General features: G+C 38.8%; 1 protein-coding gene across 3 annotated transcripts in view; it reads right to left on the reverse strand.

The window, feature by feature from the left end:
• Positions 1 to 17,200, reverse strand: part of DGKG (diacylglycerol kinase gamma) — a 165,049-nt gene that overhangs the window by 35,796 nt on the left and 112,053 nt on the right. For all 3 annotated transcript variants that reach the window (XM_070753132.1, XM_070753133.1, XM_070753131.1), the window contains 2 exons: positions 15,387 to 15,547; positions 9,121 to 9,185 (listed from right to left, as the gene is read on the reverse strand). In XM_070753132.1, the coding sequence (XP_070609233.1) occupies positions 9,121 to 9,185; positions 15,387 to 15,547 (226 nt within the window). The remainder of the gene's footprint in view (positions 1 to 9,120; positions 9,186 to 15,386; positions 15,548 to 17,200) is intronic.

The following is a 17,200-nucleotide window of genomic DNA, read 5'->3' on the forward strand; positions in this document are numbered from 1 at the left end:
TCCTTCTGCTGTGGAGGAAGGAAAAAACTAAGCGTCAAGATCTCGCAAGCAAGGCTCTTAGACACGACCAGGGGTGGGCTGCTGCCCGGATGGGGGGAGGGGAACGCAGTGGGGTAGCGAAAATGGAGCTCCACTCCAGAGCACCCAATTTGCACTGAAATATGTTGAAATAAAATGCAGGGCATCCGTGCATATGTCAAACCCACAGTGTGGTAGTAAAACGTTTGGTAGCCTTTCACTGGACGCGACTCAGGTTGCAAGAAGCCCTGGCCAGCTTTACATTGAGACAGCGGTTTATAAAAGGAAGGAACATTCTCCACATCCTCCTAGGGGATTTAAAAAAAATGGTTTTGTAATTTTTTTAAAAAAAATTCCCCTTTGAGCTCCTTGGGCCCTGGAACAATGTATTGACTGAATCCCTTCTCTTCAGGCCTGGCTAGAAGTGACAAAGTTTGTAATCTAATATGAGCTTCCATAGTATGACTGGGAAATGATAGAATTTAAAAAAAATCTAGAAAATTAGGCAATTTATGGAATTGCATCACAACAGCACAAGGTGATGGGATATTTCAGTTCACCAATTATTTTTTACACCTTTCCCTTCTTTTCAATAAAATTTATTTATCTGCAGTTACAAGTTTAACAAAATGTAAAAAATCTCCTATCTGACAATTAATCTAGATAAACCTTCAGTAAGGATGCACATATTCCCATAGGCTTTAGTAGAAACTGGAAAAACAAAGAGGAAATGAATTAGAAATTTGCCTCTGTTCAGTTAAGAGAGAAAGTTGGTATTACACACCAAGGATTATTTAATCTCACCTGGCCAAGTGCTTTAGTTTGATATGAAGATATCATTAGAGATTCCAAAATTACTTTGTTAATTTCAAAAGAAATATTGTTTGTATTAAAGTTTTGTTTTGTGAACTCTGAAGGCAGAAATATACACTGCTCAAAAAAAGAAAGGGAACATTTAACAACACAATGTAACTGCAAGTAAATCAAAATTCTGTAAAATCAAGCTGTCCATTTAGGAAGCAACACTGATTGACAATCCATTTCACATGTTGTTATGCACATTCAACTTTGTACAGAACAGAGTATTCAATTAGAATATTTCATTCATTCAGATCTAGGATGTGTTATTTGAGTGTTCCCTTTATTTTTTTGAGCAGTATATTTTCTTAATAGAATAGCTGCTATGTTCAGAATGAAATTTCAGCTCAGGTTGAGATACCATATTATTCTATGATACAGTATATTGATGCACGTCACAGTCATACATATCGTTTGTAACATAGGATTTACTCCATATTTTACCCTATATTTCCAAAGAAAGTGAACAAAATTAAGGATATTTCCACAAGTTTCTGAAAAAGACTTTTTCAGAGGGAATAGGAATGAAAACAAGCCTGCAAAGACTTAGGGCAGGAAAAAATGCTTCCGAGGGATTAGGGATAAAAATAAATGCTGCAAGCCAGGAAGTACCGTGATAGGGCTGAAAAAGGTTTTTTCAGAGGGAGTAGGAATGAAAAAAAGCCTGCAAAGACTTAGGACAGGAAAAACCCTTCTTCGGATGGAGTAGCAAGCCAGGAAGATTGTTACCACCTAGTTAGGGCTCGAAAAAAAAAGCTTTGAAACCCCCCCTACATTTGGAGTATAAGACACCCCCAAATTTTCAGCCTCTTTTAGGGAGGAAAAAGGTGCATCTTATACTCCAAAAAATATGGGGTGCGTATGTATGTGATGGGCTACTGCCCGGATGGGGGGGATATAGTGGGGTAGTGAAAATGCACCCAATTTGCACTGAAAGATGTTGAAAGAAAACACATGGCGTCCTGCATAAGCCACGCCCACAGTGTGGTAGTAAAAATCTTGGTAGCCCTTCACTGCATATACAGTGGTACCTCATGATACGAACTTAATTGGTTCCAGGAGGAGGTTCGTAAGGTGAAAAGTTCATAAGATGAAACAATGTTTCCCATAGGAATCAATGTAAAAGCAAATAATGCGTGCAAATCCTTCAGGAAAATCCCAAACTTTAGAAGGGAGGCGAACAGAGGGCAGGGAGGAGCAGCTAAAGGGGGTGGGTGGAAGAAGCAAGGCTAGGCTAAAGGGTGAGTGGGAAGGAAGAAGGGCAAGGGGGGCGCCCCTCCCTTTTCTTTCTTCAAAAGACACCCTTTCAGTTCCTTTGCAAGCACCTTGTTCTCTGCAAAATTTTTCCTCCCCCAAGCTGCCCCTCCCTTTTCTTTCTTCAAAAAAAGAAAAAAAAAGAAACCCCTTCATCCCAGCAGCAGCTGCTTGGGTTTGTAAGGTGAAAATAGTTCGGAAGAAGAGGCAAAAAAATCTTAAACACCGGGTTCATATCTAGTTTGTTAGAAGAGGCGTTCGTAAGATGAGGTACCACTGTACTATACATTACATACAGGTTTGTAAGGCCAGTTGAGTAAATTCAGTATTTCTAACTTGATCATTTTTTATTATGATGGTAGAATCAGGAGTAAGTGGTGGTAGCAGACAGTTTAGAAGGAAAACCTTCAATCGAGAAGGCAGTATGCTTCTACTGCCCCTTCATAATTTAGGACAGAAATGTACCTGCACCCACCCTCCTTTTCTAATACATATTTGGTGGCCCCTCTTTGGCCTAAGATGACTTCAGTGCTGTCTAAGGGACATGGTAATTTAATAGAGTTTGTTTACAGGAAGTGCTTCTACTTCTGTGCGCTATTCCTTGTATGAAAAATTTTCAAGCAGATCCTCAGAAACCATCCGAAGGTTTAAAGACTGGCGTAATGCTATAAAGACAGGAACAGCAGCTGTTTGGCACCTACCCACCTGTAGGTGTAAAATCATCTCCAGAACTAAATAGGGAAGTCTTGAGGTATTGTACACAACTCACTGTACGGTGCCCTAATGGAACACACTTCCTTGAATAGCAAGGTGACAACCTCACTTGGGGTTGTTTTTTTTTTAAGGAAGGCAGCCTGCTCTGTCAGAAAAAAAGTGTTCATCCCACCTAATGGAATAATATATCTCAGATTAAACAACAGGAATTTTTAAACACTAATGATGACATAAGACAGCTTCGTGATTTTGCTCAGCAGACTAAATAGCTCTGTTGCAGAAACTCTCAGATTATGTTTTTCAACTTTTCAAGGCATTTGAAAATGTAGTATATCATCTCAGTATTCAACTGAAGTCACACTGGGCCTTTGAAATCCATTTACTCTACTCTATTTTCTTTACTGTTCTTTTTTCTCTTCTCAAGCATGTCATCTGGAATCCTACCTATTCAAGGCAAGGGTATGAGAAAGGCTTCCGCACTAAGGATCCCTTGAGAATCTTCCAAAGAATCCTAGGTTTCCAACTTTGGAAAATGAACAAGTAGGTAGAACAATCTTGTCCACCTCTCTGCTTATTCCTCATCCCAGTACTTTATTTTTCTGAGATTACTGCTGGACCAGAACTGCACATGCATATTCATGGATTTTGGAGACAAGTTGACGGCTAACCGCTGTAGGCCACAAATAAATGTCAGGAAGGCATAATAGAGTAAACATTTGATTTAAGTAAAATGGAATGACAAGGACTTCATAAGAGGTCAGAAAGCTGGAAGAAAACCAAGAATTTTGTAGCGAAGAAGGAATGTGATTTTTAAAAAAGGCGAATAAGTTGTTAATTGCTATTTTAGTCCATAATACTTCCAAGACTTCTATGGGCTATATTCCAAGTTCTAAATTAAATGTACTAGTTGAAAATTAATTAATTATTAAGATATAATTAATTAATTAATCAATTATATCTTATCTTGTTCAACTCTACGTGACAGTCCTTTTGATGTTTGAACAGTGTTATAAAATTTCAAAGCTTCTATAATACAATACACCCAACCCTTAACAATCTGACGAATGTGACATTACACTGGATTTTCAGATATATTTATTTCACATTTTTAAATTCCTATGAATTATTTATGCTGCATATTTCCTATACACCTGAAAATGTTTCTTGAATGCTTTGATTCAGTTCCTCTGGATTATAAATATGCTCACCAGAATTATCACAGGCAACAAATCTTTATTTTTAAATCTGTGAAATATTCAAGCTATATGGAGAGCGAGAGAAGTTAATTATCTCTCTTGACAATAAATATCAGAATGCATAAATGTGGCAAAAAGGTTATGAAATTATCTAAAGACATATTAGGTTGATTTGTGAATATACATGTCAGATATGTGTGTACATGCCAACAAATCAACTGTTTGCTGTATATCCATTACAATTTCAGCAAAAACTAAATCCAACATCTTAAAGGCCAAATATTATTCATTTTGCATAGTTGAAGCATGGGATTATCTTTACAGTTACCATTCTGTATTTCCTATCCTATCTCCTATATAGACATTAGTAAGCGAGTTTTGCTTTTTTAAAAAAATGAAAGCAAGCCAGGACTATTTATCATGAATCTACATGTGCAACATAAGCTAGTTCCAACCTGATATTCTGTTTTTGCTGGTTCTGGAATTTATATATAATTATGAAGTGCGAATGAATGGAACTGGATCTACAGCCAAATTCTAGGAGCTTTCCAAGCAAAACCTAAAATAATCAGAATTGCCAAATATTAGAGCGCCAAATTTTAGAACACTGCGTATTCTTTTGAGATCATTTTCTTCAGGATTTTATATAAATAACGTAGGTTTATTTTAATAATACTTTTTATCTTAAAGATGACAAGTACCTGTTGTGGTTAGCTCTGGCCCAGCTCCTGCCCCAAGGACTGTGGATGTGGGGGAGACATCCACATGGTGCAGGCCTGTTTCCCCCCCCCCCCCGTGGAATTTGATGATGAAGGCTCCTCTGACCAAGAAGACATGAGTGACAGGGAGGAGGAGAGTGTGGCAGACAGCTCAGGAGATAAATTATCTAGATCCTCCTTGGATTCAGAACAAGAGTTAATGATACAGCCACGCATGCAGAGAGCGATGCATAGGCAACAACAACTGAGAGATTATTATCAAAGAAAATGAGGCCACCTGTGGTTGGGTGGGGCTGTGGTAATTAGTGAGGCTGCTATAAATAGCAGCCTGTGGGTTTGGCCATTGTGGAGGATTATCTGATTTATTTATTTATTTATTCATTCATTTATTTATTTATCAGATTTGTATGCCGCCCCTCTCCGCAGACTCGGGGCGGCTCACAGCAATAATAATACAATGTAACAAATCTAATATTTAATTAATTTATAAAACCCCAATTTAGAAACCAATCATACATACTAGCATACCATACATAAATTTTATAAGCCTAGGGGGAGGGAAAATGTCAATTCCCCCATGCCTGACGACAGAGGTGATCCTTGTGTTTCGTGACTGCTTTACTGACTTTGACCTTTTGTGTGCTGATTTTTCCCTGCTTTGAAACTAAACCAGGGCAAAGTGTGTTTCACTTTGTGAAAGAAGAAGGACTGTGAATTGCCTCACAGCTGCAAGTTAAGTATCACAGAACTGATAAGGGACTTGTACAAATTACCAGTTTGTTTGGAGACGAGTGCTCTTTGCTATACCAAAAGAGGGCTTGATGTAAATGAAGTTTCATTATAAAGAACATTGTTTTGAATTTTCAAACGTGTGTGTGTCTGAAATTTGTACCTGTGCATTTTTGGGAGGATTCTACCAGAGAGCCCGACAGAACAGTACCATGACATTATTCCTGATTAACAATCAATCCAGGTGGATGTGGAGTAAAACTTCAGTCAGAAGCAAAACATTAGCTCAAATGGGCAGCAATCAATCAATCAATCAATCAATCAATCAATCAATCAATCAATCAATCAATCAAGCAAGCAAGCAAGCAAGCAAGCAAGCAAGCAAGCAAGCAAGCAAGCAAGCAAGCAAGCAAGCAAGCAAGCAAGCAAGCAAGCAAGCAAGCAAGCAAGCAAGCAAGCAAGCAAGCAAGCAATCATTGGTTGTCCTTCCATTCCTCTGTAGTTTTATGGAAAATTTGTTAGCAAGAAGGAATTGTTCAGATTTATGGAAACAAAATGGAAAAGTTTATATGTTGCATCTTAATATGTTCTTAGTATGATTTTATTGAATGAATGTTAATGAAAGTTTTTAAGGTTAGAATTTTTAATTATTATTTTTATGTATATTAATTGGATTAATTGTACTATTGTGTCTTTGTATATGCTGTGAGCTGCCTCGAGTCCTTGGAGAGGGGTGGCATACAAATCCAATTAAACCTAAAACTAAGAGTGTGGTCGGGCGGTAGGAAAGGCAAGTAGGATGCTTGGCTGCATAGCTAGAGGTATAACAAGCAGGAAGAGGGAGATTGTGATCCCCTTATATAGAGCGCTGGTGAGACCACATTTGGAGTACTGTGTTCAGTTCTGGAGACCTCACCTACAAAAAGATATTGACAAAATTGAACGGGTCCAAAGACGGGCTACAAGAATGGTGGAAGGTCTGAAGTATAAAACGTATCAGGAAAGACTTAATGAACTCAATCTGTATAGTCTGGAAGACAGAAGGAAAAGGGGGGACATGATCGAAACATTTAAATATGTTAAAGGGTTAAATAGGGTTCAGGAGGGAAGTGTTTTTAACAGGAAAGTGAACACAAGAACAAGGGGACACAATCTGAAGTTAGTTGGGGGAAAGATCAAAGGCAACATGAGAAAGTATTATTTTACTGAAAGAGTAGTAGATCCTTGGAACAAACTTCCAGCAGACGTGGTTGGTAAATCCACAGTAACCGAATTTAAACATGCCTGGGATAAACATATATCCATTGTAAGATAAAATACAGGAAATAGTAAAAGGGCAGACTAGATGGACCATGGGGTCTTTTTCTGCCGTCAGTCTTCTATGTTTCTATGTTTCTAAACTTAAATATGTAAAAGGGAAAAAAAACAGGAAAGGGAGAGAAGCTTTGCAAAAGTGAGGGCAGGAGGTGAGAAAGCACAAAAGAGGAAGTTACACCAAACCTGGAAAAACCAAGAAAGCTGCCCACTGAACGAAGGAAAGGCTGAATGGAACATGAACTTCCTAGGTTGAAGATAGTTGACTGACTTAATATGCTGTTTCTGGATCAATCATAAGATTTGTAACAAGTAAGATATGGGACGAGTGGTATAAATGGTTAGAAAATAAAAGATATATAGACTAGCAATGATGCACTCTAGGTGCAAGTATGAAAGCAAGGAGCTTGCAAGAAAAGGTACCACAAGAAAAAAGTAACAATTTATTGAATCTAAAGAACTAAGGTTTCTTCCAACTCTGTTGCTGTTGTTATTGTTATTATTATTCTTACTAATTTACCATGCAAATTATTGTAGAAGAAAGGTACAGTGGAAATATGTGTATTATATGTAAAGATTATGTTTGCTTGCTATAATAATTAAGTAGAGACAAACAAATTAGAAATCTATTTTAAAAAATGGGATGATTGTCCACAAACTGGAATGTAAATTTTAAAAAAAGATTTGTAACAAGAACAGCATCTGTTGATCAGTAGCCAACAACCAAGAGCAAAATGGCCATCCAGGGTGAGAATCAGCCCCAGAAGGAAAGAGATTGCCAGGTACAACACCCAGTGAAGGGCTACCAATATTTTTACTACCACATTGTGGGTGTGGCTTATGCAGGACTCCTGCATTTTTTTTCAACATCTTTCAGTACAAATTGGGTGCTTTGGGGTGGAGCTCCATTTTCGCTACCCCACTGCGTTGTTCCCCCTCCCCATCTGGGCAGCAGCCCATCCCTGACTACACCTAATCGGTGTTGGTGGGTCTGCTGGTAGAATGGAAGAAGTCACTGCAGCCCATCTGCTTTGAAGAGATTAATGTGGCTCAGGTTGCAAAACAACAGTTTTAAATTGAAGCTAGAAAACGTGGCTGTGAACTGCATTTGCAGGTGGCTGGGAGTAAAAGGCAGCCAAAATCATCTATATCTACATTCAGGAAACAGTGAATGGTCTATACTGGCACCAGACCAAGCAGAAAATGTGAATCTGTGTTAAGAGTTGTGATCACTGTCAAAATCAAACTTGTCAACTCCCCCTCCTATATTTTCTTCTGAAATTGGGGTGATAAATCTTTATTTTTAAATAATTGTTATACAATTAGGATTCAGCAACCCTCATCATTTCAAATCCACAATTTGTTCCCCAAGAGACGCATCTCTGACCCAGATAGTAAGGTATGACACAACTCAAAAGAACCAATATCATCACTCATTTAATCAAATTCCTAGGACCAGATTTTTCAATTTTAGGAATATGGCTTTTGAGTTCCAGGGTTCTAAAACAATGATTTAGTAACGGATAAATTCCATTGCTTTGTATTTTTAATTTCACTCTACAACTGAAAAAGATTACCAATGCAATTTAAAATAATCAGGTTTTTAGTAAAAAAGAAATGGCATAAAAACAGCTGAACTAGAAAGAAGGAGAAAAATATATAAAAGTTCTTATATGAGATAAGAAGGGGAGGGAGAAGTGAGACAAAATAACCTGATTTTTTAAAACTAAATTGTTCTCCCCATAAGGATCTTCTTGGAAAATAGTGTGTGATTCTGACACCTGTTGTTTCTTCCTTGGTTATTAGCTAATAGATAAATTACTAATGGATGAGGCCAGGGCAGTGGTGGGCTCCTATCGGTGCAATAGGTGATTCCATTCTGGTAGCGGCTGCCAGATTGCGCAATTTACATGCTACTGCTTCGGTGCTGATCCGTCGGGCGGTGCTGTTGGGCAGCGCATGCATGGAAGCAAAATCTCTCGAGGGAGATGTGTGTGGATGCGGATGTGGGCGCATCGAATCAAGAGGATGTGCGCACAGTACACCAGTTTGCAGGTAAGTGCAACCCACCACTGGGCCAGGGTACACTATGAGTAGATCCTGGGTCTGGAATTGGACTACGTTTGAGCAAAAACCAAAAAACTAAACCAGCTTCCCCCCCTTTCCAGACATGTGGTCCAAGCCAATTGAATCAAAACTCACACATTTAGATAGCGAGTGCACAGACTAGGGAAGGCAAGTAATTGGGCCTGACCATAGAACCCTTATAACTAGTATAAAAGGAAAAAAAATTGCAAGGGGGAAAGGCTGATATTTACCTGCTATTGAATTTTTCAGGATGCTTTTCCCTCATCAAATGGAACCTATGTGCAATGGATGCATCCTATAAAAAGAAGAAATGGAAGCAAATGAAGCCTTTCATAAAGTACAGCCAGTTTTCAAGAATTCTGAACATTGGAAGTTACAGATTCGAACTGTACTCCTTATATTGTGCCTCCCTACAATTATTATAACTAGTGTTGACGTTACATTTCTCCACAAGCTTCTTAAAGTTACCATACCATAATAATGTCTGTTTTCCAGCACTTTCACATTACTATAGTTTGCACTTTACATTTCTTACCCCCATTTTCATTTTCATTTAGTTACTGAAATAACTTATATGTTAATCAAATAGTTTTGGGGACCAACAAAAATGCACATAAGATAAAAGAGTGCTGAAGAAAAAGCCAATGCTTCTGGTGACTGGATCTCAGCGGCAATTGCATTTATTTATTTATTTATTTATTTATTTATTTATTTATTTATTTATTCATTCATTCATTCATTCATTCAATTTTTTTTAATGCCGCCCTTCTCCTTAGACTCAGGACGGCTTACAACATGTTAGCAATAGCACTTTTTAACAGAATCAACATATTTTCCCCACAATCTGGCTCCTCATTTTACCCACCTCGGAAGGATGGAAGGCTGAGCCAACCTTGAGCCGGTGATGAGATTTGAACCGCTGACCTGCAGATCTACAGTCAGCTTTTTAGTGGCCTGCAGTACTGCAATCTACCCACTGTGCCACCTCGGCTCATTATGTCATTTGTCTGTAATTTCTAAAAAAATTTAAAAGTCCTATCTCTGGGAAGGGAATGCAATCTGCCAAAGAATTATTATTATTTTTTACTACTTTTCAAAGTGATCCTTGGTAAGATACTGTGGTGGCTGTGGGAAAGGGAGAGAGAGAATGCATTCGGCTGGAAGATGGGGTAAGTGTTTCTTCCATGCAAAAAATAGGCTGCCATACGTTTCTCCCTAGAGTTCCAGTAAAGCAAAAACTAGAATTAAGAATACAGTGTTCCCTCAATTTTCGCAGGGGATGCGTTCCAAGACCGTCCGCGAAAGTCGAATTTCCGCGAAGTAGAGATGCGGAAGTAAATACACTATTTTTAACTATGAACAGTATCACAAGCCTTCCCTTAACACTTTAAACCCCTAAATTGCCATTTCCCATTCCCTTAGCAACCATTTAAATTATTACTCACCATGTTTATTTATTAAAGTTTATTAAAAAAATATTTATTAAAGACAGACGAAGGTTTGGCGATGACATATGACGTCATCGGGCAGGAAAAACCGTGGTATAGGGGAAAAAACCACGAAGTATTTTTTAATTATTTTGGAAAAACCGTGGTATAGACTTTTCGCGAAGTTTGAACCCGCGAAAATCGAGGGAACACTGTACTTCCTGCCAAAGCGTAGTTATAAGTAAGTTGACTCATCTGTCAATCACTGTCAGTTGAAGGATCACAGAGATTCAGCACCATGTGCAAAATCTTTGTATGGAATGCATCCCGAGTCGAATGCATGAATTCTTGTGTTTTCTATCATTTTACAACGGGCAGTATAAAATAGCAACAAATTTGAATGCTTTTGAACACGTAGGTACTGTTTTTTCCTAGTCTAAAGACTTCTTCTTCCAATGTCACGCCCTTTGGCCTAAATGGGGAAGGCTAACATATATTACTCATGGTTATCTGTTTTGCACTCCTAGAAAACAGAAGGCAAAATATCCAGCTTTCAAAAAACCTGCAAACCCAACAACTTAACGATCATTAACAAACTAGTCTTGTATTGGATACCTTTGACCATTCTTTGCTTTGCTGACAATTGTGTTCTTATCCTCACTCTGTTTAAGGAAGCATAATGTTTAAACTGTTTTCAAACCACAAACAGTGATGTTAGGAGCTTTCTTCCAGCATTGAGGTTCGGGTTTCCTGAGGAATGCGCCCTCCTCATCCAGGGATTAGCAAAGTCCACATCCCTCACTTCATGATGGAGTACTGAAGTGTCAGTAGGAAGGGACTTTGCAAGTCCAGAGCCTGATCTATTTGTAATCCAAAACTTCCTGTTAGTGATATAGTTACCGGCCCACATTTCTCAGAGTCCAAAAATAAAGGGAGAGAAGATGGGAAGCAGCATGTGGCAGCCTAGGCTCGAGAACAGCTTGTTATCATCAGTAGTAACGCTTAAAAGCATCTTGTTAAGAGCTGGGTATTCCAGAAGAACACAGCCTGTTTATGTACTTTTCTTGTTCTTCAACATCCAGTAAGTCAGTGATTATAATGACTTATACCATGGATCTATAGATGCAGAATATCTGGGGCAACAAAGTCAATTTTCTTAACTATCTGCAGAGCATGAAATATAATTTAATGTAATATTAATCATGTGCTATTGATTTTAAAAGGTCAGCACATCAGTTACAGCCATTTGTGAGGTGCATTGCTTATGTCTGTAACACATTTATGGCAATCATCAATCATTTATAAATGGAGCCTTACTATAACAGAAGAAAATTTCTAAACAAATGCTTCAGTGTTTCCCCCCCCTCTTTCCATCAGCTGTTTCTTCTACCATACCAGAACATTAAACTCGTCAGCTGTTGTGAGGGGCTTCCTAGCAACCCTACAACATGGATAAACTAATCATTATTTGAACAATTTCCATCCGTGAAAATGCATATCAACCATGAAGGCCCCCAGAATGTTTGATAGGACAAAATGGCAAGATAGTTAAAATACAATTATATAACAGGTTACTTCTAAAAGGCTATACATGCAGTTATGTAAAGCTACTAGTATAGCAGGAAAGCATATTCAGATGTGGACAGATGTGCTCTGGCTAATAGGGCAGAAAATAGCACATGATTAACTACATGCACCACATTCTGCCCTATTAGCATGGAAAGGAGTATTTTCATTCTAAAAAAACTGCATTTATTCTTTCTGATTGCTGCTATATAAAGAGTTTGATAGTGGTCAAAGATGCTTTTTGAGCAGCACTAAATAAATACATCTCAACATTGTGGCCATTACAACTTTATGGTGGTTGCAATGTCCTGTGGTCACGTGATCACCGTTTGCAACCCCTCCTGGCCAGCTTCCAACCAGCAAAGTCAATAGAGAAGCTGGCAGGAGTGAAATTGTGAAACTACTAGGTCCGGTGGATCAGGAGAACTGAAACCAATTGCTCGGCAACGATGTTTAAAACTGGCAACTTCAGCGAAAGCGATAAATCAGCAAAACAAATGTGGAAAACGTGCTAATGGCTGTGGGTTTTCCTGGACTTGCATGGTAACCATGTTTAACCAAACATTAACTATGTTTGAGTGAAAAAGGCCAAGAAATGCCTATAGGACACAAAAATGAGTTTTATCCTATTGCTGCCTCCATAATGTTTTTTGAGCCAAATCAAGTTTTTTTCTCGTGGCAGTACTATCACTGCTTCTCCTCCAGATCATCATCAAAATATAAAAATAATGGTTGCTGAAATTGAGCATGGCTAATTTAATGAAAAGAAGGCCTAAGGATGACATGAATAAAGTGTTGCAATATCTCAGGGGTTGCCACAAAGAAGGGGGAGTCAAGCTATTCTCCAAAGCACCTGAAGGTACAACAAAAAAAGCAACGGGTGGAAACTAATCAAGGAAAGAAGCAACTTAGAACTAAGGAGAAAACTTGTGACAGGGAAAACCATCAGTGCAACAGCTTGCCTCCAGAAGCTGTGAATGCTCTAACACTGGAAGTTTTTAAGAAGAGATTGAACAACTATTTGTCTGAAATGGTATATAGGGCAGGGGTGGGCTACTGCCTGGATGGGGAGGAACGCAGTGGGGTAGCGAAAATGGCGCTCCACCCCAGTGCAACCAATTTGCACTGAAAGATGTTAAAAGAAAATGCAGGGTGTCCTGCAGAGGCCACGCCCACAGTGTGGTAGTAAAATTTTGGTAGCCCCTCACTGGTATAGGGCCATGATGGTGAACCTATGGCACATGTGCCAAAAGCGGCATGCAGAACCATCTCTCCTGGCATGTGAGCCATCGCCTGTTGCTCTTCCAGGTTCTGGTGTGCCAGCCAGCGGGTCTTCACGCACACAGAAGAACTGGAAACCAGAAGAACAGCCACCAAATGTGCATACATGTGCCAAGCAGTTGCTCTTCTGGTTTCCAGTGGGTGCATGTGGTCTTCACACCTGCACATGTGCCAGAAACCAGAAGATCAGCTGGCCAACACACATAAAAGTAAAGAAAAGTCCTTCACCTAGATTAAAAAAAACCCTAGACACGCATACAGACTGGGAAGAATCTCACTTAGCAGTAGGGACTGTGAAATCTTGGAGTCTTGGTGGACAAACAACTAAATATGAGCCAGCAATGTGCAGCAGCAGCTAAAAAAGTCAACACAATCTTAAGCTGCATCAACAGGGGGATACACTCCAAGACTAGGGAGGTATTAATACCACTCTATAATGCCCTGGTCAGACCACATCTGGAGTGTTGCATTCAGTTCTGGTCACCGCACTTCAAAAGAGACATTGAAATTCTGGAATGGGTACAGCAACCAAAATGATAAGTGGACTAGAATGTGAAAAGAGATTACTGGAATAGTCTAGTGAAAAGAACGGCCAGGGGGAACATGATAGTAGTATACAGGTACTTGAGAGGTTGCCACAGAGAGGAGGGGGTCACACTATTTTTCAGGACACCACAGGGCCAGACGAGAAACAACGGATGGAAGCTGATCAAGGAGAGATTCAACCTGGGAATAAGGAATAACTTCCTGACTATCAGAGTGATCAATCAACCAGCCGAGGTTGTGTATGCCCCAACTCTAGACATTTTCAAGAGGAGTTTGGACTGGGTGGGGAGGTGTAGGATTTCCTGCTTCAGCAGGGGGTTTGACTTGATGACCTGCAGGGTCCCTTTCAACTCTAATAAAAGAAACAAACAAACAAATAACTCTCTCTCACTACCTATCTACCTATCTATTGAAAGAAAATATGGCAGCATCCATGGACCGGCACTGACAGAACCGGTTCCATGATGTCACCAGCGGTTTGCTACTGGTTCTATAGAAGGGATGTAAACTTGGAGGAACCCTCCTCTGGCTACGTGGCTCGGGTCCTTGCTGGTATCTTATTGGTTATCTTTCTCAAATGTATCTATCCAAACACTAACATCAAATAAAGAAGCTCTTTTGAAGAATATGCATTTATCCCACCTTTGGTCTCAAGTGCCCCAGTTATGGAATTTAATTAAAGGCCAAACTGTTTATCCAGAGGTTTGGGTAAACTCTCCTCTTGTGTCATATGGCATGTTTCTGAAACTGGTGTACTCTGTGTGGTGTTATTATTTGTTTTATTATTCTGTAATGATTTTGTTGAAAAATAGGCATAAGCAAAAAGGCAGAATGCCATGCCACAAACTTCTGAAATGCATACGCTATGGAAATGATCCTTCTATTCTACCTCCCTTTGCTTCCCCAATCAATTCTCTACTGCAGTCCTTCCATAATTAATGATTTTCTTATTAATGACCTTGATACTCCAATGCATTGGGAATAGTAGGAAGGAAAAAACAATGCAATAGTTGAGACTTAAAATTTATCGGTATGGTAAAAGATGATATTATCTTTTACCATTATCTTATCCCCTTATATAGAGCGCTGGTGAGACCACATTTGGAATACTGTGTTCAGTTCTGGAGACCTCACCTACAAAAATATATTGACAAAATTGAACGGGTCCAAAGACGGGCTACAAGAATGGTGGAAGGTCTTAAGCATAAAACGTATCAGGAAAGACTTAATGAACTCAATCTGTATAGTCTGGAGGACAGCAGGAAAAGGGGGGACATGATTGAAACATTTAAATATGTCAAAGGATTAAATAAGGTTCAGGAGGGAAGTGTTTTTAATAGGAAAGTGAACACAAGAACAAGGGGACACAATCTGAAGTTAGTTGGGGGAAAGATCAAAAGCAACATGAGAAAATATTATTTCACTGAAAGAGTAGTAGATCCTTGGAACAAACTTCCAGCAGACCTGGTTGGTAAATCCACAGTAACTGAATTTAAACATGCCTGGGATAAACATATATCCATTGTAAGATAAAATACAGGAAATAGTATAAGGGCAGACTAGATGGATCTTGAGGTCTTTTTCTGCCGTCAGTCTTCTACGTTTCTATGTTTCTATATCATTGTAATCCTAAATATTTCAAAAGCCACGTGAATAGGATAACACAGATTGCTTACTACTCCTATGGAGAAATAGTTGTTGATGATGCTGTATGGGACAGGATCTCCGTTCTCCTCTTTGTCATTGGGAATGACATCAATTTGCCATCGGTCCAGCATTACTTCAGTACTGTGCTCAATATCTTTAAGTATTTTTATGAGGTTGCCTCCTTCATAACCTTGGAACAGAAAAATAAAAATTGACAGGTGATGAGGAACAGAATGTTATGGTGGAATTTGCCAAGCATTAATGGGGCAATAGAGTAAGAGAAGGACAGGCATTGACGGGCTGTACAGAATATACAGCCAGAAAAGAAAGGCAGATGATCTACAATTCAAAGCAGAAATTAATCTGATGTAGCATAAGCCTCCCCAACAATATAATTGGATTTGGGGCTGAAATTGGAGGCCTTGTACTCCATCCACAACTCTCAATTAATTGCTGGTGGCAAAAACATCAGCATCAATCGCTTGGCCAGCAAACAACTTGCATTCCATATAAGGACCATTTAAAACCCCAGCAATAATAATAATAATAATAATAATAATAATAATAATAATAATAATAATAATAATAATACTTATTATTATTATAATTATTATTATTATTATTATTATTTATTAGATTTGTATGCCACCCCTCTCTACAAACTCGGGGCAGAGAGGGGCGGCATTTAAAACCCCAGCCATAATAATAATAATAATAATAATAATAATAATAATAATAATAACAACAACAACAAGAACAGCAGCAGCAGCAGCAGCAACAACAACAACAACAATAATAATAATTTATTAGATTTGTATGCCGCCCCTCTCCGCAAACTCGGGGCGGCTAATTTTAATTAATATTTTTAAATTGCAGGATAGTTCAAATTGCAACTATGATGCAGTATTTTGTGGGTAAATAGATTTATTGGTTGGCTATAGCTGCTGGCTGCATGGTGGAGATTATGGGATATCTGCATGGGATATGAACTTTAAATAGGAAGGCATCCACATCATGGAGAACAAGAGAGATTGTGAAGAGCCTCCAATAGTACTTTAATATGGTATGCATGCACACGGGGCATGATGGCTTCGGCATACACTCATTTCTACTAAGGTATTCTCCATACTTTTGGCTCACAGAGGAGAGCCAACTAAGTATGTTAGTTGTGATAGCCCATATTAACATTCCCAGCTGTATAGCTGCCACTACTCTGCATCCTAAGCATCGTAGCTCATATCTGTATTCAAGCAGCTCATAAAATTCTGGAAAATTTAATAATCAGCTCTTGTTCCATCACACCACAGCACCAGTCACTTTAAAAACTCATTCTACCACTGTTTTACAAGAAAGGTGTAAGTGGCCCCCCTCTTCGTTAAGTACCGTGACCTGATAGGAAAATGTATGCAAAGCTTAGATTTCTTTTCCAGAATCAGTACTACTGATTCATTAAGAATTTAAATCTTTATGTATAAAACAAGATCAGAAATGTACATTGCAATTAGAAAAGAGAAGAAAATTAAGAAAAAGGAACAAATTTCTCTTAAATAAGTTGATCTCCGTTCCTACTCACCCAGGAAATAGATGTTCTCTAAACTACAGGTCCCCTGACACATATACAGGTTGTAAAGTTCATGAAGCCCATACCCCAATCCCCAAAATGCAATAGATTTATACTACAAACAGCTTTGCTGGTGTAGTTTTCTTGTGCAGATACATTAGTTCCTCTCCTGTAGCTGCCAAAACTGGAACTTTTGTCTTCCTATGCAATTAGCCAAGATCAAAGGAGAAGCACGAAAAACAAAACAAAAGAATGCTTCCTCCCTCCCCTCTGTTTACATAT

This window comes from Erythrolamprus reginae, chromosome 5, assembly GCF_031021105.1.
Source record: "Erythrolamprus reginae isolate rEryReg1 chromosome 5, rEryReg1.hap1, whole genome shotgun sequence".
NCBI lineage: Eukaryota > Metazoa > Chordata > Lepidosauria > Squamata > Dipsadidae > Erythrolamprus > Erythrolamprus reginae.